The 23,625-nt window shown below is 38.9% G+C and overlaps 2 protein-coding genes across 11 annotated transcripts in view; both read right to left on the bottom strand.

The window, feature by feature from the left end:
• Positions 1 to 6,494, bottom strand: part of TEX10 (testis expressed 10) — a 55,254-nt gene extending 48,760 nt beyond the window's left edge. For 2 of the 3 annotated variants that reach the window (XM_038126117.1, XM_038126133.1), the window contains exons 1-4: positions 6,427 to 6,494; positions 5,785 to 6,007; positions 2,898 to 3,086; positions 1,604 to 2,310 (exon numbers count right to left, since the gene is read on the bottom strand). In XM_038126117.1, coding sequence (XP_037982045.1) covers positions 1,604 to 2,310; positions 2,898 to 3,077 — 887 coding nt within the window. In that variant the 5' untranslated portion in view covers positions 3,078 to 3,086; positions 5,785 to 6,007; positions 6,427 to 6,494. The remainder of the gene's footprint in view (positions 1 to 1,603; positions 2,311 to 2,897; positions 3,087 to 5,784; positions 6,008 to 6,426) is intronic. The other variant, XM_038126123.1, reaches the window with a different exon arrangement.
• Positions 6,495 to 7,419: 925 nt separating this feature from the next.
• The window catches only part of LOC119696428, a 21,644-nt gene continuing 5,438 nt past the window's right edge, over positions 7,420 to 23,625 (bottom strand). For 2 of the 8 annotated variants that reach the window (XM_038126189.1, XM_038126165.1), the window contains exons 8-18: positions 23,144 to 23,280; positions 21,201 to 21,323; positions 19,666 to 19,708; positions 18,645 to 18,758; positions 18,180 to 18,294; positions 15,814 to 15,859; positions 15,458 to 15,517; positions 13,290 to 13,397; positions 12,151 to 12,247; positions 10,953 to 11,150; positions 8,471 to 10,139 (exon numbers count right to left, since the gene is read on the bottom strand). In XM_038126189.1, coding sequence (XP_037982117.1) covers positions 10,060 to 10,139; positions 10,953 to 11,150; positions 12,151 to 12,247; positions 13,290 to 13,397; positions 15,458 to 15,517; positions 15,814 to 15,859; positions 18,180 to 18,294; positions 18,645 to 18,758; positions 19,666 to 19,708; positions 21,201 to 21,323; positions 23,144 to 23,280 — 1,121 coding nt within the window. In that variant the 3' untranslated portion in view covers positions 8,471 to 10,059. Of the gene's footprint in view, positions 10,140 to 10,952; positions 11,151 to 12,150; positions 12,248 to 13,289; positions 13,398 to 15,457; positions 15,518 to 15,813; positions 15,860 to 18,179; positions 18,295 to 18,644; positions 18,759 to 19,665; positions 19,709 to 21,200; positions 21,324 to 23,143; positions 23,281 to 23,625 lie in introns of all 8 variants that reach the window. The other 6 variants (XR_005255596.1, XR_005255597.1, XM_038126190.1 and 3 more) reach the window with 6 other exon arrangements.

The raw sequence follows: 23,625 nt of genomic DNA, 5'->3' as shown, positions 1-23,625 counted from the left end.
GTAAGTATTTATAACCAGAAGCACATCACGATGTTCCACCAAAATCTAGCTCCTCAGAAAAGCGGAATCCAACTCAGGTGACACCAGATGTAAAGTTTATTTTCCTAGACCTTGGATACAATGCATCTTCAGCTATTACACAGCCTGGTACATCACACACTGCATATCACCCAGGGCACAATACAAGCATCCTCTGATACACAGCGGTCCACAACTGTGTGCTTCTGACTGCAAAGAGGAACTCAACAGGACTGTTCTGTGCTCAGAGCTGAACCCTTCCCCTGCCTCAAGGGGGCATCACCAGCCTAGTTGCCAGCCAAAATTTTACCTGCAGCAGATACTGCTAGTCATGACTGAACACTTATGCTGACAACCTCTCTTAGGAGAGAAAAAGCTGACCTTCTTACTTAACTTAATACATGTCCTATACCTACTACAAGTAATATGCTACCTCCAAAGAGGAAGCCTAGGAGAGCAGGAATGGATGTCTCTCCCTGACAAAGATGAAAAGCACCTGCCAATTCAGGTCAACCTGGGTATTCAGAGAGAACACCTCTTCTTCTGTCCTTCATTCCTTCAAAGATATAAGACATACATAGTAATGGAGCAGGCAGTGGGTTTAATACCCCTTTTTGCCACTGACTTCCTAGATGAATTTGGTATAACTGCTTTATACCTCTTATTTTGTCTTCTCCAGCAGTAAAATAAGGATTGTGGTTTTTCTTCAAACCACCTTGGTCTCTACAGGGAACAGAGCTGTGCAACAGCTAAACTGCTTCCATTTTTCAAGTTATCATTCCAAGGCTCCTGCCAGCAGGTATGTAACATCCATAGTAATGCATATGGGGACACCAATGTTTGAAAAGCACCGTAAAGCGTGGTGGGAGGTTCAGCTCTAGTGGGTGAATCAGAGAGGGGAAGAGAAATCAAAACAGCTGTTTATTTCTCTCTTAACTTCAGCTCACATCTGTTTAGAGTACTACTGAAACCCACACAAACCTCTCTGTGACTAAGCACACTACACCTCCTTTCATATTCAACAGCATGTCTCAGCCGAGACATCTTTCATCCACAGTGAATATATAAAGTGGTGAAGTGATTAAAATATCTAGAATTGGAAACTCAGCAGAACATACCACCAGACACATCTCATCCTGCTGTCCTTTTTAAAAGGAGCTACAGTCAAAGATAACAGACTCTTGAGCTTTTGATAGACTCTTGAAGGTAAAAGCACAAAATTTCAGTAAAATTCATTATCACAAACAAGCTTATATTTCACATAAAGAAATTTGCCTACTTGTCCCTAGGTCTGTTAGACATCCTGCAAGAAGTTGTCAGTTTGCATTCCAAAAATATCCCAACAGAGCTGGTAATCCAAAATTATCATTAATAACATAAAATAAAGACTTTTATGTTATAAAGGTTCTTGATATTCACACAACACAGTTATCTGCTAAATATTTCTGTATTTTCAAGCCTCTGTAGTAAGACTACACATTACACTAAGCGTCCTAAAATATGGCTAAGGGACAATCCCACAAAAAAAATTAAATTGGGATCACACAGTTGACGTTAATTCCCAAACTAGTTAACATTTTCTCACCTCAGTCTAAATGATGAGTTGATCTTTGGTCGTAAGCCACCACTTTCAAACAGTTGTATATGTTGCTGATTATTTGCATGGAGCTTCCAACTAATACATACTGGGTTCCTCACAGAATGAGAGTTGTCCTTCTGCTCTTGGAGCCCTTCATCCTCTGTATCACTGGATCCATCTACCACTGCTTGGAGAAACTTCTTGAGCCTGGTAAGTACATTTAACCTCCACTGCTGAGAAGTTACTCGGCGATTTGGGTTAACAGAGAGCATCCACGAAAGTTTGTCCCTGCTTTTCAGTCTTTTTGAGAGTTGCTGGTGAGAAATAAGCTCTACAAAATTCTTCAACAATATAATGCTGCGGTCTGTAAGAAGAGCTGGGTATGCTTCCAATAGAACGTCCAAGACTTTCAATGAATCTTCCTGAATTCCCTCACTGATATGAGTCATGGCACTAGAGAGATGGGCACTTACCAAAGGAAAAAATGGAGCAATCTGTTCCGCTCTTATTTTTGAAGCCAAGAACTGCAGCAGGTGAACAGCTGCTCCTCTGACACTGGAATCTTTGTCTGTAAACACAGCTGCCACCTCACTTATTATACTGGAAAGGTGTGCATCAATTACAAAGGGATACTGAGACAGGAGTTCTTTGAGTCCAAGAAGTGCATTATGCTTAACCCCAGGACTATAGTGATGCATCTGTGAGAGCAGATCCTAAAAGGAAACAAACATATACACTTGCCATCATTACTATTTTAAACTGTTAAACTTCCTCCATGTATTTTCTGCACATTTTTTCCTATACACTTAAAAATACAGACTATTCTTACAATGTACTGCTGTTCACAATAGCAAAATGAGTTTAGAATGAACATGGTATGCATTTTATAGCACAACAATAAACAAATAATCAGAAGTCGATGATAGGAAAACCAAAATATAATGACTTGTCCTTAGGTCTCCTTCTTAAGTTTATGGACAACCGCACTGACTCAACAGAGGGATGACCAAGGGAAAGTCCTCTCACTCTTGTTCTCAAAAGCAGAACTACAAAACCTCAGCCTGAATAGCTTTCCTCCGATTAAGCACAGAGCTGCAAGAGACAGAAGATGACACAAAGGAAGTAAAACAAATCCACCCTGCAGAGAAATACAAGATTGTTCAAATACGAGGCTGCATTCAGATAGCCAGCTGCATTTTTTTAAAATAAATGTTTTTTCCCAAATTGCAGTAAATATCATCAACCTAGATAAAAGGCAAGCAATTTTTCTGTAATTTCAGAAGGTAATTTCACAGTATACCTTTATGTTAAGTTTTCTATTTTGTGTAGGAAGCACTCCATCTTCTTTAAGCTGCTCAGGAATTTGTATGGCCTTTGTTTTGAAGGTAGTATCAGTTGCATTCTCTAGTTTAGGCTTTTTTTTCCCAACTTTTAATTTCACTTTCTGGAAATCCTCCTGACGTTTCCTTTTTTTAGTCATTCTGATTCTCTGCAAAAAGAGAATTTAATTTTATTAAATACACAACAAAAGTAGTTTTTCCACCGAAGAGCAGCAACCTCCTAACAACAGCTACTGTTTTCATTCTTTTGTCTATGCATAAACGAGTGTGCACTCCTGCGACAAAATGCTAGACTAAACAGACAAGCAGCCTGATTCCATGCAGCTGCTCTTCCAGTGTCCAGAAAACATTCTGCTGCTCCTTTGGCCGCCTTTGCTTTTTTTTATTAAAAAGCATCCAGATATCTGCATCTGCCACTGCTTTATCAAGAGTTAAGTTGCTGATTTGGTTTTGTTTTAAAAAGTTCCTGCCAACAAAGCAACTTTTTCCATACTCAACTCTTGTCAAGCCGAGGAGCTCAGCGAACCACTTTCAACTGTACATTGCTCACCAAGTCCATGGCGAGCAGCACACAGCCTGCACATGTACAACCACAGCTTTAAACAGGCCTTCACCAATAGAAGGACACAAAACCCCTCAGAAAACTTATATTTAAACGAACAGACTGGTATTTTCAGTGTAACTCAAAGTAGGGGGAAAGAAAAGGTCAAACGGGCAACTACAACTAAAAAAAAAGGAAAACAAAGACATTTTTAATAAGGCATAAGAAATGAGATATCTGAGCCACTAAACTTGTAAGCTGCACAAACATACTGGAATAGAGGTACAACAACCAAAATAAATTAAAACCCCCGTAAGTTTCTTAACAGCTTTTTGGTTTTGTTCTATCTGTTCTGATACTGAAGGACACTTACTTCTACCAAGTCAAAAAAAAAAAAAAAAAAAAAGAAAAAAAGAACACACTGAAAAGGCCCCAGCAATCACTACACCACAGATTGCTTTATTTAATCCTATTAAGAAAACCCCAAACAAACCACCATCCACTTTCCCCACAAAAAAAAAACAAAAAAAAAAACTGAATCAAGAAAAACCCAAGCCAAAAAGCCCAACAATACAACAGACTAAACCCAGAAATTTCTAAATAATATATCCAAACAATGATTCTCTTCAGCTGGATGTGATCATCATTCCTACAGTTAATCTTCCCAATGGACTTCAAGCTGAAATTTGTGCTGTACTAGAATATTTCATATATACATCAACAGGATAATCATTAAGGACTGTTTTAAAACAAAGTATCATTTTCTACTATTTTAAAACAATTTAAACAACTGATTACACCAACATTTGACTACAATTTAATTTCTGCTTTTCACACACTAGGTTAAAAAAATTATATGCAAGACCACTTTAACTGAAGTACAAATTTGGCATAAGTAACCTATCAACTCAAAAGGCTTTTAAAAATCTTGAAGCCTGGTGCCAAAAGAAAAAGGTCCTTTAGTGTCTAACTATAACAACCATGGCTTTATAAAAGTTTGATTTTTACCATATGCATCTTTTTAGGAAAGAATTCCAAGAATTTCACCACTTGATATATAGAAATAGCTAGAAGCTTTTGACGTAGAAGTTATTTCCACTTACAAGGTTTGCTTTTACCAGAGTAGATGTCTGGCTCCCAATCAGCATAAAAACTCTGCAATACAGGTGTGCACACAAGTGAACAGAGTCAATTATGGTCTTTTAAAGGAGGAGGCTTGTAAAATATCCTTTCTTCTACTAAAAGCAGCACAGCTTACCTCACAATAAATATTCTGGGAAGAACTGGTAATCTAAGCCTATCTGTTTCCAATTCATATGTACCATGCTGTACCTAAAGATAAAATCCCTACAAAATACAAGGATGTAAACACCGCAGTGGCTACATAATAAGACATCAGGCAAAACTGTCTACAGCTGATGAAATTATGTAACCATTTCAATGAAACTTCTTGCTGAAACAACTGCCTTTGACACAAACTGCGTTTTGCGAGGAGAGACTGTGGAAGCTGGGCCTGGGAAGCTGTTTAGTCTGGAGAAGACCAAGTGGGAATTTCATTATTGCATCTAAATTTCTCCAAGATGGGTGCCAAGAGGATGGTGCCAGAGTGTTTTCAGTGGTGCTCAGCAACAGGATGAGGAACAATGGCCATACACCAAAACATAAGAAATTCCACCTCAACATGAAGAAGAAATTCTTTACTCTAAGGGCATAAGAGCACTGGAACAGGCTGCCCAAGAAGGTCTCAGGAGACAATCCAACCCACCTGGATGCATTCCTATGTCACCTGCTTTAGGTTATACTGTCTTGGCAAGTGGGCTGGACTAAATGATTTCCAGAAGTCCCTTCCAACCCTAACTAATCTGTGATTCTGTGTATTTTCACCTGGCTCTCCTCCAGTAAGACTGAGCTAAGTGCACCTAACAGTTAAGCACTAACACGGTTTTACAACCCAAAACATTAAAACAACGTCCAATAGAGGCAGGCTTCCTTAAACATAAAGCAGCATGCAGCTCTTTTCAGACATCACTTCAGCTGTCACTTAGACACCCTCACCTCAGGCTCAGAAAAAATATTCAGCTACAGGTAGGACCCGATGATCTTGGAACTCTTTTCCAACCAAATGATTCCGGTTTCACTCCCTCGCAGCTCTCAAGCGGCATCCTTCGGGAACCTCACAACCTTGCTCAGTCAGGAAAATCCTGAGAAACCCGAAGGCAAGGCACACGCCCTAACTGACTCCTCCGACCTGATACGGATTTCCCCCCCGGGCGAGCTCTCTCCCGGCACAGCACAGCGATACTTACAGGCGATCACCTCCGCGCGGCTCCCGCGCCGGCAGCGCATCCCCCGCCGCCGCCGCCTGGACCGCACCGCACCGCCCGACCCGCGCCGCGCACGCCGCACCGGAGCGCCGCAGCGGCCGCTCCTCCCGCGGCTCTAGGCCGTCACGCCGCCTTCCTCGCCGTCCCGGGACATCCTTCGGCTCGCTCGCCGAACGCCGCTTCCCTCCGCCCCGCTCCAGTCGCTCTACGAGGCGTTCAAATAAAGGCGCGTCAGAGCCGGCCCGCCGCCCGCCGGGGAGGCCGCGACTTCGGCCCCGGGAGCGCCGGGCGAGGCGGCGAGGAGAAGCCGCCGGGGGAGGTGGGGCAGGGGCGGCGGGGCGCGGCGGAGCCGATGCCGCCGCTTTCCCCGGGAGCGGCACCCGGCCCGCGCCGCCGCGGCTCCCGCTTTTCCCGCCGCCTCCCCGGCGCAGGAACGTGAGGGGAGGGCGGGTCGCACAAAAGGCGGGCGGCCCTCGGCGCAGGGGCCGGGCGAGCGCGGCGGCCCCGCGAGCGGGGATGCGGAGCGAGAGGGACCGCGCCGGGCCCGGGATCCCGATCCCGATCCTCCTCCCCGTCCGCCCCCTCCCGCTCCGCCCGCGCGCGGCCGCCCGCGCGCCCGCTCACCAACCACGCGCGCGGCAGCGCCAGCCCCGCTTCCGCCCCCGCCGAGCGCCTGCCCGGAAGCGGCCGCCCACGTGAGCGGCGCCGCCAGCGCCCGCCCCGCGCGCCAGCGGGACGCGCGCTTCCGCCGCGGCCGAGCGCGCTGGCGCCCCCTGCGGGCAGGGAGGCCCCGGTGTCCCCCTGCGGGCGGGAAAGCAGCGGGAACACTTCGGCTCCGTCTGGGATAGGGCGGCTTGTGTGCATCTTCCTCGAGAGGGGAAGAGGAGGGGCAGGCAATGATCTCTTCTCTGTAGTGAGCAGTGGGCAGGAGCCGAGGGAACGGCCCCAAGTTGTGTCAGGGGAGGTTTGGGTGGAGGCAAGAAAAAGGTTCTTCACGGCGAGGGAGGCGGGCACTGGAACAGGATCTCCAGGGCGGCGATCACAGCGCCAAGCCTGAGTTCAGGAAGTGTTTGTACAAGCACATGGTGTGACTCTTGGCGTGTCCTGTGCAGGATATACCCCCGGCCAGGAGCTGAACTCGATGATTTCTGTGGGTCCCGTCTGCCTTGGTTTTACTCTGTGGTTCTGGGAAGATGTACTCCCTGCCCCTGAAGCATGGCTGCTCGGGCACCACAGCAGAATGCAGTAATAATAACCAGTACCTAGATCAGCACAGGTCCTGTGAGGAGCAGCTGAGGCAGCTGGGTTCAACCTGGAGAAAAGGAGGCTGGGCGGAGGGGGGCTTTATCACTCTCTATAACCCTTGGAAGGAGAGTGTAGCCAGGTGGGGGTCAGCCTCTTCTCCCAGGCAATCAGCAACAGGATGAGAGGACACAGTGTTAAGATGTGTCAGGGGTGGTTTAGGTTAGAGATCAGGAGTAATTTCTCTTCTGAAAAGGGTTGAACATTGGAATGGACTGTCCAGGAAGGCGATGGAGTCACCATCCCCGCAGGTATTTAAGGAAAGACAGGAGTGCCACAGTTTAGTACACATGATGGTGTAGGGTCATGGGTTAGGCTTGATCTGAGGCCTTTTCCAACCTAAATGATTCTGTGATTCTTCCAGTGAAGGCACTGCAGATTCAGCACTGGCATTTGAGGTTATTGTTACTATTTCACATATAAACCACGAGGCATGCTGCACGCTTTTGTACGTGTGTACCCACATAAAGCTTGCTGCTCCAACGGGGTAATGAATTCCCACATCAGAAAGATAGTGCAAAACCCTGGGAGACCCAGGAGGCAACAAACTTCAAACAGATGAGGATGTTTCCACACCAGTCTACAACAATGTCTCGATTCGCATGAGACAGTAACTCTGCAGTTGCATGCTCTGTACTGTTCATTTCTTATCAATTAACCTGTGAACACCCTTGTCCCTTCCCCTTTCTGCCTTCTGTGAGGAGTAGGAGTTCTGCAGCTTTTTGTTAAAAATAATTCCTCAAAGCTCTCTGGTCTCAGTAAAATATGTAAAACCTAGATGAAGCTTTACAGAAAATAAATTTTCTCTTGGTTTAATTTTTGTTACTGCTGAGCTTTTATTAGTTCTCCAGTTACCTCAGAAGTCTGCCTTGCTGTTATGGTGAGAAACCAAAAATGTATAATATTAAATCCAGCCAACAGCATTGTTTAAATATTATGAATAAAGATAATGCCTTTTTTTCCCTTACTGTGCAATACTGGCACAGGTAAAACATGTGTTTTGGAACAAATATACAGTTTTCCATTAGTATAAGAACACACTAAGCCATCACAAAACAGAGGCAGATACAAGAATAAAATAATACAATGCTCTTCAGCCTCTATTTGCACCAAGTGAGAAAGGAAAAAATAAAAATAATTGTACAGCTGAATGGACTATGTTGGACTGTGTTCTTTGAAAACATTTCCAGGAGCATACACTTGATGACTCTTACCCAGTTCAGGTTTCTCAGCTGTCTCTGAGGGGTACAGCAGCGCTCTGCAGCACACCATTCAACCATTATATGTCAGTGTACTACAGATTTAGGGGTCTCTCCTTTTTCAGCATGCTCCTCCTACACCCAAGCAAAAAAATCCACCTCAAACCCAAGTTATTTCAGCTTTATTGTAACTTTGTTTCCACTTGGAATGATTCCATAGTAAGAGGAAAAAGAAGCTTTCTCAGAGATGGCCATTTACAACAGCTAAATATTCTGATTTTGTTTTTTTAATACAAAGATTGTTCTTCATCTTGAAAACAAGCAGGAAAAAGATGTTTCTATTTTTACTTTCAGAATTCAGAATTTTTACTGATTAAGTTCACCTCCATTAAGCAGGCATTAAAACTGTTCCTATGCAGAATAAATGAACTGTAAGAACTCTGGTTCCATCTCTGCCTCTGATAAGAACAGATTTAGATGCATCCCAGAAATTCCTCAGAGCTTCTTTAAAACGCAGTGTTTTAATTTTTCTATGAAAAGTTTTCCTTCCTGGGTCTGTTCATATAATAAAACTCATAAATTTTGTTGGTGCTTTCTTTGTTACCTTAGTTTTACTGCATCTTGCACTCCATGGTATGAAGATGTGAAACCATCACAAGATGAAGATTCTCAAATTCCATCCAGATCTCAAAAAAAAAAAGTAAGTTAACACTAAAAACTTCATTTGCCATCTGGCCCCAGAATGTCTCAATTACACCAGTATTTGGCTGCAAAGCTGAAGAGCTTTAATTAGAACCACTGAATGCTACCCAGCATCACAAGCAGGAAGTGAATTTTAATCCCTTTAAAAAATAGTTTTTCCCAAGCAAATTAATCTATAACCATTCAAAACATTTTTTCACCCTCCTACAAAAGTAGAAGTCATTAATATATAGACACGTACATTCAGTCAGAACCAGTACTAGTTTAGTTGGAAAAAAGTTCATGTTAAAAGAGCCTGAAGGACAGTGTAAGCCAGCTTTCATTTCATTCTCATACTGGCAGGATAAAAGACAAAAGATACTTTTGCCACCACATCAGTGCCTCTTAGCCAGAGCCTGCTTATATTTCCTGTTGGGAAATATCTCTAAATTTGCAAAACATACCTAACGTCTACTAACTTTGCTGAGCTTCTATGCTCCCTAAATCAGCTATAATCCAGGCACTTCTCATCTCAGCACGAGACTGACAGCATTGACTTTTTATTATTATTTTTAATCTTACTAAGAAAAAAAATGTGGAGACTTGTTCATAACCCTTATATGGGAAAGAGTTTTTGATTACAAAGTAATCAAAACTTTTTATTCAGTCCCAGCAGCCACAGGGAATAACTTCCAAGCATTTGTTGTAGGATGAGTTTGTACTGCTGAGCGCAGTAGTTCATTCTGCTGATGATTCTTTGTACAAGAACCAACATTAAGAAAAGTTCAGACTGTCTATGTACAGTATTTAATAATACTGAAGAAAGCAAGTTACCTGTTTAAAAAGCTGTTTTAACACAGAAAGAATGATCATGAGCTTTACAACCTTTCCACAATACAGAACTTTCAGCTAAATGGAAAAATAAATAACAAGAATATCAAAACCAAGTTATTAATTTTATATAGAAAACACTGTACAAAACTTTAATGTAAAACAAAATAACTCCACTGAGGTCAAATGAAGTAAAACAACAAACTTACAGAAAGCAAAGATTGCTACATTATTAAGTACCATGTCACTGTGTGCTGCCATTGCTTGGTCCCCTCAGAGTTCCACTTTCAGTCAGGATCCTGATAACATTTGGTATATCAATTCCTTAGTTAAAGGCAAACAAACAAACAAAAATCAAAAAACAAGCAATTTTATGATAAAATTAATTTAAAAATACATGTTGTACTGAAACATTCAGGTGCTGAGATGAATTTTGGATCTTTTCTTATTAAAAGAAAAATACCTTAATGGAGAACAATTAGTATGTGCCTGGAAACTGAAAGCTTTCCTACGTTGTACTCATCTTTAGTGTTCTTTTTTTAACCTTTATGAGGTTACACACTCTGAGAAGCTTAGAAACATACACAAGGAAGCTTTTGAAGAGAGAGCAGTAATTGACTGAAGGTGTGGGAAGGTTTAATAGCTGACACTTATTAGAAAGTTGTGAGAAACAGGGAGACTACTTGTCACTGATTCATTATTATTTTTATTTTACTGTGCAAATATACTTATTTCAGGAACTAAATAAAAAATTTTTCACTGTTGGTATTCTCAAAAGTAGCATTTCTCCACTTACAGCTCAAAGAAGATTCTAATTTTCTAATACCAGTATATTTGGTTTTAGTTTACTGTCTCTCGCCATGCAAATGTTACTATGCAAAAATGAGAGAAGAATTTAAAAAAAAATCAAAATCAGCAATTACTAATGCCTGCGTGGGAAAGCAGCTATTCTGAATTACCATTCCTAAACTGGATCCTGCAAAAGTTAGAGGGTGGGAAAAAATAATTCTCTTCAACCCTCCTTAATACCTCAAAGTTCTTCGACCCATATAAGTCCTTAATATTTCCCAGAGCTAATATATGATGTTATGTATATGTTTATATATGCGTGTGTGTGTACATGTGTATGCAAATTACCTCTGAAAGCTGGATTTGATGCTGCTATTCTGTGTAGGGTGTCAGTAACTTCCTCAGCGTTCATGTTTCTTACACTGTTCAAAAACTCAGTCGTGATGTTGTTCTCATAAGCTGTTTCCAAAGAGCCAGTTGAAAAGTTCTGGGGTTCATCTTCATTGGCTGGTAAGAACTGCTTAGCTGACCAGCTGCTTGAGTAGTCTAAAGAAGGGAAACACTGTTTTTCAATAAGAGAGGATTCTGAAGAGCCTTCACTACTTATTTCTCTAAATAGGGCTTTTCAAAACAAGCATTTCCAGTCTGGCACAGCAGCATTGCTGGTACAGTTCACACCTGACTTTGCTGCATTTTCAAACCACCAAGAGTCACGAATGCTTTCCAGTTACAGAAAATCCTGGACAAACAAGGGTGGGGAGGTAGGTGAAAGCTATTTCCATTACACTTACAAAAACAAAATAAAGGTCTCAAATCTCAAATATTCAAAGTCACTGCAATTTTTGGTATTACCATTGTAAAAATTAAGGGTTTTGAAAGCTAAACTTTCCAGAAAAACTAAAGAATTGACACAGTACAGGGAAAAAAAAATCACACAAAATAGCTCCACTAGTATTCTGGGTATCTTGCCTTCCCAAGCATAGGATTGTACTTCCTAGGTTTAAGAAAAACAGCCATTTGTTTCTATCAGAAGAAAATTACCTCCACGAAGTCCAGGATTCTTTGAAAAAATTAATCAGAAATACTGAGGCCAAGTAGCTGGAGTATTCAGGTATTAAAGAGAATTATCTATCCTCTACCACACAACTTTCTACTAACATCTTGATTTGACTAAACCTGCTGGAAACAACTCCTCCATCAAGAAGGGAAAAAAATACTAGGGAAAAAAAAAAGCCAAAGAGACTTTGAAAGTCTCCTTAGGAACAGCTGCCTTTGAACACAGGAAAAATCAGAGCTGGTACTGACACAATTTCTCTCCAAATCCTACAATTAAGTAGAATAAATGTGTTTTAATAGTCTTCTCTTTCTAATATTAGTAGAGAATGGGGGAAAAAAAACCAAACCTATCTATTTATGCTACTTGACTCTGGCTTTATTCTGCTCTTAAGCACTGCTTTTAGAAAAGCAGGAAGAAAGGCTTACTATAATTTATGCAAGGTTCAGTGTTAAGATTAACCCACATTAAAGACTTCAAAGCCAACATTACCAGTGTCAGAGTCATTAATATCTGCTGAAGTTGGGCCAGGCTGTTCTGTGGAATATTCTAGTTCTGCTTCTCCATTATATCCAGCACCTAAGTGGTCCTATGAGTTAAAAAAAAAAATAAAAGAAGTTTAAAATCTCATCAGGACAACCTCTTGGAACAATGAACTACTACATTTTTAATGATCACAAACCAAATAAAACACCAGTATTTCTGCTACCAAATCTGAAAAATCACATATTTCTTTGCAAATCATAGGGCTAATAACATCTCTGTATACACTGCCCATCATATCTCTCTAGGCCTGAAAAAGCTCTATATTAGGCAATGAAGTGATACTCATTGAGCCTAATTCTCAACTTGTCAGCTCTAAAAAGGAAGCATTTTACACTCAAAATAGAAGATTTAGCTAAAAAATTACCATTGAAAGATCCCAATTTAGAATACTAACAAGGCCTAATGTAGGAAAACATTTTGGTCTTCCACACCTTGTAGGTTAGAAGTTATTTCAGTGAGAATTTCATTGTTTTGTAACGTGTCAGCAGCCTCAGAAAAGTGTTCAAAACACCTCTGTATGTACTGCTTATGTAAAGATAAGTCAGTCACAAGTAATAGCAGAGAGGGGAAAAACTGGGTTTCTAATAATGGAAGAAGAATGAGACCTCAGAAAGAACAGTCCAAAGAATAGGACCAGAAGTTGTATCAGAAAAAAAAATTCACATCACTGATGCGTGATTACATGGTGAATAAAGTGAAGCCTGGGAACAGAAACAGCAAACAGAACAGGAGTGTTACGCAAGTCAGCAGAGATGAGAAAAGCTTAAGTCCAAATTAAAAATGGGCAAAAGTAGCAGAAAAACTTAGATGAAAGGAAAAGCATGGGAAATAAGCAAGATGATTTTTAGTTTCTATCAATAATAAAAAATAAGCAAGCACCGTTGAACAGAAATTAAGACTCTTCAACAAAAAAGCTAAAATTTTACCCTATCATCACTACCAAAATTTACGTATTTAATGAGCAAAACTTATAATACTGTCTCCACAGCATTTTTTGTTTCATTATATCATCTATAATAATAAAAATGCACAATCACAGGAATCTACAGGTTTGTAGAACAAAACCAAAACAAAATCCACATTACTTTGTTTGAGGCAGCCTGCTGACGATATTCCACCAGTGCATTAGTGAGAGTCTGTGTAACTTTCAGGATAAATGAAGCATCATCTTCATTCAGTATCTCAAAACTTTGCTAGGCAAAAAAGAAACAAAACAACACACCATAAAACATTTCTCCTCAGAAAAACTGAAGTATCAAAATTTATAAATTTGCAGGAACCTCAAACCTGCAGGAACATAATTTTCTCTGTGTCTCTACCCTTCTGTCAGACTTGGATGGAATTACAAAGCAAATACAGTTTTTATTTTTAATCACATAAATAGGGGGGAGGAAGGTAGAATGAAAGAGAATCCTAAGAGAAGGAAGATGCAGCTACCCAACACAATCATTTGGAAAGGAATAACACAAAAACATGCCTGGAAATATAAAGAAGATAATGTTTTTCCTTAAGTATTGATCTCTTGCCAAGATGCCTGCATACAAATGAATGTGTACACCTTCCCTGAGGCAATATAGTCATAACCTATTTCTCTGGAATGTAGCAAAAAGCCAGAATGCTACTGAATTTAAATGTACATGCTGCCTTGCCTTACATTAACCTTCTTTTTCCCTAAAAGTCTAAGGAAAAAAGCAGTCTTGAAGCTGTGAAGCTCTACTAGGGAAGCAAGTTCTAGCACCAACAGCACTCACAGAGAGGGCTACGTGTGTCATCCTCTTGTCTACACCGAGAAAGTTCTGCTGAAAACACTTTCCTGGGGACAAAGCAAAGAACTCCAGGTGTGTCCTAACAGCTCAAAGTCTTCTGGATTAGAAACAAACACCTTTAAATGCACCAGACAATGGAAAATAAGTAATAGAAAATTAGCAGTTAGTATGTAATAAGTTAGTATGAGGCAGCATAACAGGGACTGTATTACATTTTTACCACTAATAGTATTTCTGTCTCCTGGTTTGTACAAGTTGTATTTAAGGAAGAGCTTGTCAAAAGCTAGCTGGAAAAAGAAAAGTAAATTGTGGCAAGGATATCTTTGCTATGAGGTAATAAAAGAAATATAGTATGGACAATTATTGGACAGCTTTACAGAATACGAACAGCAAGGGCAAAAAAGATACCTGTAAAATTACTTTTCACCATATAAGAAACCTTTGAATCCAACAACAATAGAAACACAATGCAGCTTTTGAAAAAATTACTGTAGATGCAAAAATAAATGATTTTCACACTTTCCAAAACAGAACACTGTTTCAATCACACTCCCATCAGTCCTTTTTTCTTCTCAGAGGACAATCATACTAAGAAAGAAGATGCCTCAAAACAAATTCAAGTTTTATTAACAAGGTGTAATCTCTATACCTAATAATTCCCTATAAAACAAGAGGACAAAACCATTTTATGATAGTCAATAGTGCCAAAATTACCATGCAGTGGATCAGTCAAACAACTATCAGTAAAGATTTCCATTTCAGTGCTTGTGTGGAAATCACCATTTCTGTATGCAAGATCACAACTGTTGTTGATAATCTAACAACTGGAAACTGACAGTTTTTTTCCACTGTTACTGACTGTATCACTGCTGTGCATGTGCACATAATACACATTTTAACAACTGAACAGAATTCAGTGCTCTGACACTTACTTTAGAGAGGCACATTTTGCAGTTATGGCACTTTGGACCATGGTGGTGGGGGAGCTCTGTTTTAAATACACAACTTGCATTTTATTTCTTAAAAATCCCTTCTTTCCTTTCTACGTATCTCTGATATTTGTCTTCATTCTGTTTCTTTCTGTTACTGAATTGCATCTTTCCAAATTCCTCATTTGAAAATTATAGACCAGTTACAGAAACAAAGGAGAAATAAAGTTTTAAAAGGTCATATTACCAAAACATGTAGTTAAGGAGTGAAGCTAAGATATAGTTGAAAAAAATGAATTTTCAATGCAAGTAATTCCTCTGACAGTAAACCAATATTTTGGTCTAGAAACTTGAAAATTAATAGACACATTAAAAATTCAGTGACATTCACTTTATTCGGAATCCTGCCTTCTGGCAAAATGGTAATCTGTTAGATTACAAGACTGCCTACATTCTGCCTTTCATTACTTGATACATGTTAGACTTAGCAAACCAGTGATTTCATTTTTCAGTTTTTTCTTCCAAAAATTATCTTGCAAGGTAGGATTTAACACTCACCAAATAACCCAACAGTTCTTCTTTACTAGTGAATTCTTCAGGATCTGCTGTAAATTCTTGCTGTTTAACATAAAAAGAAAGAGGTTCTTAGATCTATTTTATGCAGCACATACAAATAAACAATAATAATTACGTTTACAATTCAAATTGTTTTTGCTATTCTGAAATGTGTACATAGGTTTTCATAAAAAAGTAGGAAAAAAACTTGCTGTTAATAGTTTTGCTTTAGTAAATTTGTAGCTAATTTATTGTGAATAATATTAATTTGAGTAAGCAAACACCATTGCCAATCATATATTAATTATTCCCCCAACTATTTGGAAACTGGAGTAACCCATTAACAGAACAATATTCACCTGAGCTTCCTTGTTTTCTTCCTCTGATTGTTTATTGGTCTCACACCTTAAAATAGAATAAATAAAACATTCAGTTGGCTGATCCAGCAAAAATGTGTAGTCAGGCAATGCTGATAATCAGTTTAAATTCCTGACACACTACTACTACAGTAGTTCTGACACACTCTGAAAGAAAGGTCACATATTATTTCCTCAGAGAAATCCCAGTCATCCCAGATCATCATAAAAATTATTTATGCAGTTTGGGTTTGTTTTAGGGTGATTATCTAGCACACAAGCTCTAAAACCCAGAGTTAATAAAAAAGCTTGCCATTGATGGTAATAGCTACAAGATTTTTTGTACACATTGCAGCGAGACAAGGCTCCTAATTTCAGCTGGATTTTTATCACTTCACAAACTAGCCTTTAAAAAAAATCAGCTATTAAAAATTAGTGGTTTGCAATACAGTCACCAAATAATGGGCATAAATATATTCACTTGGCAAAACAGTCCTGTGCCATGTTTGTGCTGTTCTGTCATTTTAACTACTACAGACACATTCCATCCCTTGGCAAGCCCAGGAATCGGGGCTGAGAGTGGCTGGGTGTTTCCTAAATTATCCAAAACCATATGACTGCCAAGCCTAAGCCCTTTTCTGCCTTGAAATGTTTCTTAGGAACCAAAAACTTAGTAAAAGCAGATGATGATAAAATAATTTACATCTTCAGATGACTGTTTGTTCAGGAACTTAACTACAAAGAAATGAGGAGTCATAGAAATTCTCAGAAAGGCACTGCAGAATCTTTAAGTGGAAACAAGCTGTCAATGAGGATCTGATCTTAATTCTTAGAAGACACTACATATTGAGTTCATATCTTCTCAGTAGTCTCACAAAATTAAATAAATAAATAAATAGTAAAGGAACAAGCTGAAGCCCTAATTTAGTAACTAACTTCCAAGTCAGTCTCTCACTGAAACACCTGGCTGCCAATAGTCACCCAGAATCCACGTGAGCCAGATTAAAAGAAAAACATTAAGTGCTACTCCAAAGGAAGCCGTTCTTAAAAGTACAAGACTGCACAATGACAATCAGTACCAGGCAGAAATAGAACTCAGCATCTCCAGATGTGGATAGCTGAGCTTTTATCCATTTCCTATTCTTCATGTTTTCACAAACTGGTTCCGATTCAGAACTGCTAGTTATGCGAAAGCCAGCAAGTAAACACAAAGATTCATAAACCTGGACTTGAATCTGGTTTCAACTCATTGTTTTCCATAATGGTTGCTCCACAGAAAGGCAAGTCTGAAAAATCACAGAATCACAGAATTTTTAGGTTGGAAGAGACCTTTAAGATCATCGAGTCCAACCCATGTTCTAACACCTCAACTAGATCATGGCACCAAGTGCCACATCCAGTCTTTTTTTAAACACATCCAGGGATGGTGATTCCACCACCTCCCTGGGCACAGAATCACAGAATTTTTAGGTTGGAAGAGACCTTTAAGATCATTGAGTCAAACCCATGTTCTAACACCTCAACTAGATCATGGCACCAAGTGCCACATCCAGTCTTTTTTTAAACACATCCAGGGATGGTGATAAAAAAATGTACTCCAGGAACATGAAAATTTCTCCTTTAACAATAAACAAGCAAAAGTTGTTAGACCTCCATGTCTGGGAAAGATACTACTGGTTTAAAGTTAGAACACATTCCAAGGGAATGCCATTAAGAAAAAAACAAGTTATTAACTTGGAACAAAAGCCCTGTGTCTGGGTTACTGCCTGTATATCCCTTACCAAATGCCCTCCTGTGGCTCCTGGTGCTGCCCAAAGATGACCAGTGCTGAAAATGTCCTCCTCACACAAAGGCTGACAGTTACTCAACTCACAACTCTGTCACTAATAAGATGCCCACAAGCAACAAGCACAGTTTCACCATTTTAGAACACAGCTGCTCCTTTGAAACACTTATTGTTCCTCCACGAAATCATTTGTAAACGAGAAACCCCAACTGTTTCAACTATTACTGATTGTCTTTTCCTTCCAAAATCAGTTCACGTACCACTTTAACTATCTGACAGGAACCTGTAACAGAGGCAGTTTTAAACCATGAGGAGACATACTTTTGGAATATTTTGAGCAGCACATGACAACTATAGCTTAAGGACAACAGTTAAATACAAAAGCCAGCTGCAGCCAGAGCAAAGTCTAAGGTCACTTTACATACACCAGGTTTTCTGTCAGTTACAGAAGTTTACAGCTGAGCACAATTTCAGAAGACATGGGTTTTTACTATGCAAATCCAATACAGACAATTGTCATGCACAACATTTTCCTTTAAGTTAATTTTAATGGGTTTGAAGGTGGTAATTTTTTTTCTTTTACCATTCTGAGTTGTTGCCTTGGCTGATTTCAATAGCATTATTAGGTTCAACTTTTTCATCTGGTTTTGCCTGTTCTTTCTGCCTTTCTTCATTCACCTCCTGAACGTTATTTTCATCTAAAATAATAAAAAAGTGTATTAAGTGATGCTTTTCCCGTATTTTAATTTTAAAAATATTCTAAATAAAGAATACTTCTAAAGACAACATCAATACAACCTAAAGGTGGAAGTAAGGTATCTTATGAAGAAGTAAAATAAAAATTAAACCTAAAAAATCTGTAGAAGTAGAATGTTTTCTTCCCAAACACTGGGATTATTCCTTCCTTTGCCACAGACCCCAAGGCCATCCGCATAACTGTGCAAATTCACCTTTATAACTCAGCTGTGGAAGCCATGAACAAGCACATGTAGTAGTAAATAACTCATGTACTGGTGAAAATTAAAAAAAAAATAAGTTTTTCTCTTACCTTGTGCAGAGTCTGTCAGTTTCCCATCCTTATTATCTGTTTTTTCTGCATTACTAAGGGGCACATCCACATGCTGAACTTTAGCTTTTGAAGGGCTGTCCTCTGCACTGAGAGCTAAACAAACATGCTTGAAATGTAGCACAATGGACATTATCTTCATAGAGAGTTCTACTACTGCACTTCAATTTCACCTAGCTCTGTTTCTATGCAATAGTACTTACAAACACCAAGAATAATTTTATAAGCATTATTATGTGACACCATATTAAATACAAACTACAAATCAGCAACAGAGTTTGAAGTATTTTATAGCCTGGTTATAATTCCATGCTTGCATCTCCTAAATATGTAAATACTACAAATGTGGTAGAATGCTACAAAGTCACATGCAAAATAAGACACATTAACCAACAGGTTACAGTCAAGAAATCGAATTTGAATAGGACTCAGCTTATTTCAGACCACTTTTCTAGACTCAAAAAGGCTATTTTTTCTCTTCAGAGTACAACCTGCTAATTTAGATGATCTCATCACTTCTACTGAGTTATTTTAAGGTACCACTTACATGCTAATATACATTAAAATTAAATACATTAGTTTTAATTAAAATCTTTATTCTCCAGATAAGGCAAATCATAGCAAGGTTTAGCCATTTCTTCAAGTGGCATTCAGTCATACTGTCTGTCCATCTGGATAACACTGTACTACAATGAGTTTTAAAACATTAACTGAGTGGGGAAATCTCACAGATACCACATTTCTACAATTTTGTGAGTATCAGTGGCTAGTAAAACAGAAAGTTTTCTTTCACAGATAAGAACCATACCTGTGCTTTAAGAATTCTGTGTGGATTTCCGTACTGCAAATTAACTACTAGCATAGAGCCCCAGCCTGCTCCTTTTGTCCAGGTCACCAAACTGCTGGTGAGTATCTGGCACTGCAGAAACTACCCTGGTCTGATTTGTATCAAAGGAGAACCAAATTAGAAATGGACAGTTTGCACCCCACTGAGAACACTTACATTCTTGCCATTTCCTTCTCATTGTTGGAACACCTATAACAACCTAAAAATAAAACCCATATATGTTATTTTGTGGATAAAATTATTTCATAGATATTTCATCAGCAATAATTTTAATTTTTTTAGGAATATATGACTGCTAGTGTAAAACAGGTGTGTGTTAATCCCTCAATGGATATTCAAAAAGTCAATAAGCTAGTTACCTGGACATCTCTTTACCACAAATTAATTTCTTCTAGAACTTAAAAAAAAAAAAAAACAAACAAAAAAACAGCTGGTGTCAGAAGATATAGCAGTAAAATTAAACCATGTTACACACACTTTGTTTAAAAGTTCCTTATATCAAGAATAGATTGCTATGGATGTAATAAACTACCTATTTAGGTAGTTTATTACAAAAAACAAAAAGGTCTACAAAATATAGATATTTCCATATCCATGAACATAAATCTCAAGTAAAATAAACAATCTCAAGTCAAGAAGAAATTCAAGTAAGTCAAATGAAAATGCTGCTGCCAACAATCAGTTGCTTTTCTTTTTAAGCAGAGGTTAAAAATGAAGGACAGACAGAATAGATTTGATAATTTGAAATCTCTCCCTTCTACAGCATTCATTCTTGACTTGATCTTCCAATATTGCCATACTTGTTTTTTATCAGAAAAGGGTGGGATCTGAGCAGGCTCTAATCCTTGAACCTAAGTGTGATGGTATCACACAGAATGGGCAGGACACCACCAGCTTTAACACAGGAACCTTGGGAATTCTGCTTTGGAAGGAGACATCTATGCACATTTAAGTAGCATTAGCTAGGGATCTTGTCAGGAAACACTGCTGAACAAGCAGGATGCTGACAGAAATTGAAGCTGATGGAGAAAACAAATTTAACGTGTACCACAAAGACCAGTGAGCACCTCAATAAGCTGGTCATGAACCAGCTGGTGGTAAGGTGCACCTCAAGAAGAAACTTCACCAATATCCTGTCTGCATAAAGGTATTATAAATACTACTGCAGTGTAAGTATCAACAGAGAGCAGTATGAAGATATCTCCACATGAATATGTTTCTAAGGGTGCAGCTCCCTAAGAATTTAAGCTCACGGCACTTCTGGGATGCCACAGCACTGCTGATTATCTCATGTCAACCCGCACATTCCCACACTTCCATCTGTACTATCAGAAATTTTACCTGGCTTCCCTGAGAATTGCCACAAGCTGCTTACAAAGCAGAAACTACTCAGAAAAGTTATAAAGGCAGTTTCCTAGCAACAAAGAAACAAGTTATTTTACTCATACACACACAGAGCTGAGAATTGATTAAAAATTAGAATATATATTTTTGCATTATTTGTGCACTCAGAGAAACTTTGTCCAGAATATCCCCGGAAGAATTATTAAAATGACAAAAATCACCTGTAAAAAAGGTTAGAAAAGCAAGATTTTCCCAGCTTCCAAAGCAAATCTGCCCACCATAATGGAAATTACTTTTTTTTTTCTTTATTAAATACAAAGCTTCTGGAATTCTTAAGAGAAATGTACCTGTATTTGTTTTCTTCCTTCTTTCTTCTCAATTGTTAATCCAATTTGCCTAACTTTTTTGTTCAGTTCAGAGCCTTTACCCTTAACTTCATCAGATTGTGCTATCTCTGGATAATGTTGTCTCTAGAAAATAAATGCAAGTCCTTAAGTCACACAGCTCCTTCCAGATCCAGCACAGTTAATAATCATGGGAAATAGATCAACTTCTACATATACATAGCAGAACTTATTAAAATAGTTATGCACAGAATAATTTAGGGAATTGAAGCCAAATCTTCAGCTCAAACCAGGGTTGACACTGAATGCTGAACTGGTTGCGTTGAGCTTTGCCTGCTTGGGTCTAAAAACCTCTGGAGAGAGATCTCCCCCTTTCTCTGGACAACCTGCTCCAATGCTTGACTGCCCTCACAGCAAAAAACTTCTTTGTGTCATATAGGAAAATCCCCTGCTTGAATTTATGTTCCTGCCATAAAGCTCCAAAAAGGCTCTGGTTCTGCCTTCTTAATAACCTCCCCTGAGCTGCTGGAGGGTTACTGTTAGATCCCTCTGACACTTTTTCTTCTCCAGCCAGAAGAAACCCAATTACCTCAACTTCTCTTCACAATACAAGTGTGCTTCAGCCCCTGACTATCTTGGCAGCTCTCCACTGGACTAGCTCAATTTCATAAATAGCCTCCTTTCTGCAATAGCACAAAACTGAACACAATACCCTGGATATGGCCTAGCAAGGATCAAGAACAAGGGAATAATCACTTCCTTTGATCTACTGGCTGTACCCTTGTTAGTAGAGCTCAGCTTGCTGCTAGCCTTCACTGACACCAAGCTACACTACTTATCTTGAGCTTGTTATCCACCAGGACCCCCAGGCTTCTTTTTCAGCGGAGCGAATTCCAGTCATTTAGTCTCCTGTCTTTTTTGCTACCTAGGGCAATCCAGCTCAGGTACACAACTTAGAAGTTATCCTTCATGAATTATTATAGTTTTACAGTATGAAAGAATTTAGCAGAGATGCAGTTAACAAATTTAAGATTCAGAATTGCAGGAAACAGTTCCAAGTAAGCAAGAAATGCAACAGCTGAGAACATCAAAACTTAGCATGTACATCTGAATGAATGACCAGAAACAGCATGGTGTTCATGAAAGACATCACTGCAGATTCATAGCAGCACACCCAACATTAGGCCTAAAGCTGCCCCAAAATACTGTGTGAACTCAGCTGTCTATGACTTTAAGATGCGTTCAACATAATACCAATTTTGAGAGACTTTTACAGAAAGTATCAAAATACTTCTCAGAATATTGCTTTCTCAGTTTTGTTAAAGCCCATCCTAAGCCAATATACTCAAGTAAACATTCAAAGGCTGCAGAGCCTCATTTCTCCAAACATATTGAAAATTATAACATGTTTGAATGTTCGTGAGCTGACATGAACCTCAAGAGCTTTGTCATAAAACAAGCAACAGAACAGACATGTCTTGTCCAGCCTCAAAATAGAATAGGAGTTGGGTTTCCCCCCCACTGTTCCAAGTCACTCTATCTAATAATCTAATATGTATCACATTATCTAACATGTATCATGTGCATTTATAAATATGTTCCTTTCAAAGCATCTGAAAGATGGAATAGTTTCTTCATTGATACTGTTCTTTTACATGATACAAAAATCAGTCAAACATCTATTTCTAGCCCATTTTAGCTATAGATTTCATTATTGGTTGACCAAAGAAGAATTAACTAAATTCAGTGTCAAGCAATGGACAGACACACACACTACTGATAAGAAGAATTTTAAGTCTATTCATCACAGTTGCACTACCAAGATTCTCACAGAAGCTTATGTAAAACCCTTATTTTGATTTTTTTTTTTTTAAATCAAAATATGACTAACAAATGCTCTCCTTAAATCATTACATTAAAACAAACAAACAAACCAAACAACTTACCAAGTATGCCAGTCTGTGCTTGGAACCACAAACATGCATGAACATGTTACTCAGTCCTGTTTTACAGTAGCATAGTTGACATTCATAGAGAAAAGGAACATTGTCTTTTGTTCGGTATTCTATTATGTAATTAAGTCCTGAATTGAAAAAAAAAAAAAAAAACCCAAAACAAACAACTTAGGAAAATTTATGTTTTCTGGAACAAATCAGCAGTGCTGATTGCAAAAGAACTGATCTTAAAGCCCTGACATATAAGGAAGAGATTACTACTGCATGTCAAATACATAAATGAAGACCTTTAGAACCATCAGATATGTTATTTTTTTGGTGTCTAGACTTCTTGAACACCAAAGGTATAAAACGGATGTTTTTAGGATGTCTTATGCTTACCACATAGTACTCAACAATTTTTTTAAAAAATCCTAAAAAATAATAGCAACAATTATTTTTTAACTAATTAGAAGAGGATGTATTTTAATATA

Source organism: Motacilla alba, chromosome 2, assembly GCF_015832195.1.
Source record: "Motacilla alba alba isolate MOTALB_02 chromosome 2, Motacilla_alba_V1.0_pri, whole genome shotgun sequence".
In the NCBI taxonomy this organism is placed as follows: Eukaryota; Metazoa; Chordata; class Aves; order Passeriformes; family Motacillidae; genus Motacilla; species Motacilla alba.
Note: the sequence above shows the minus strand (reverse complement) of the source record. Positions and strands in the feature narration are given on the sequence as shown.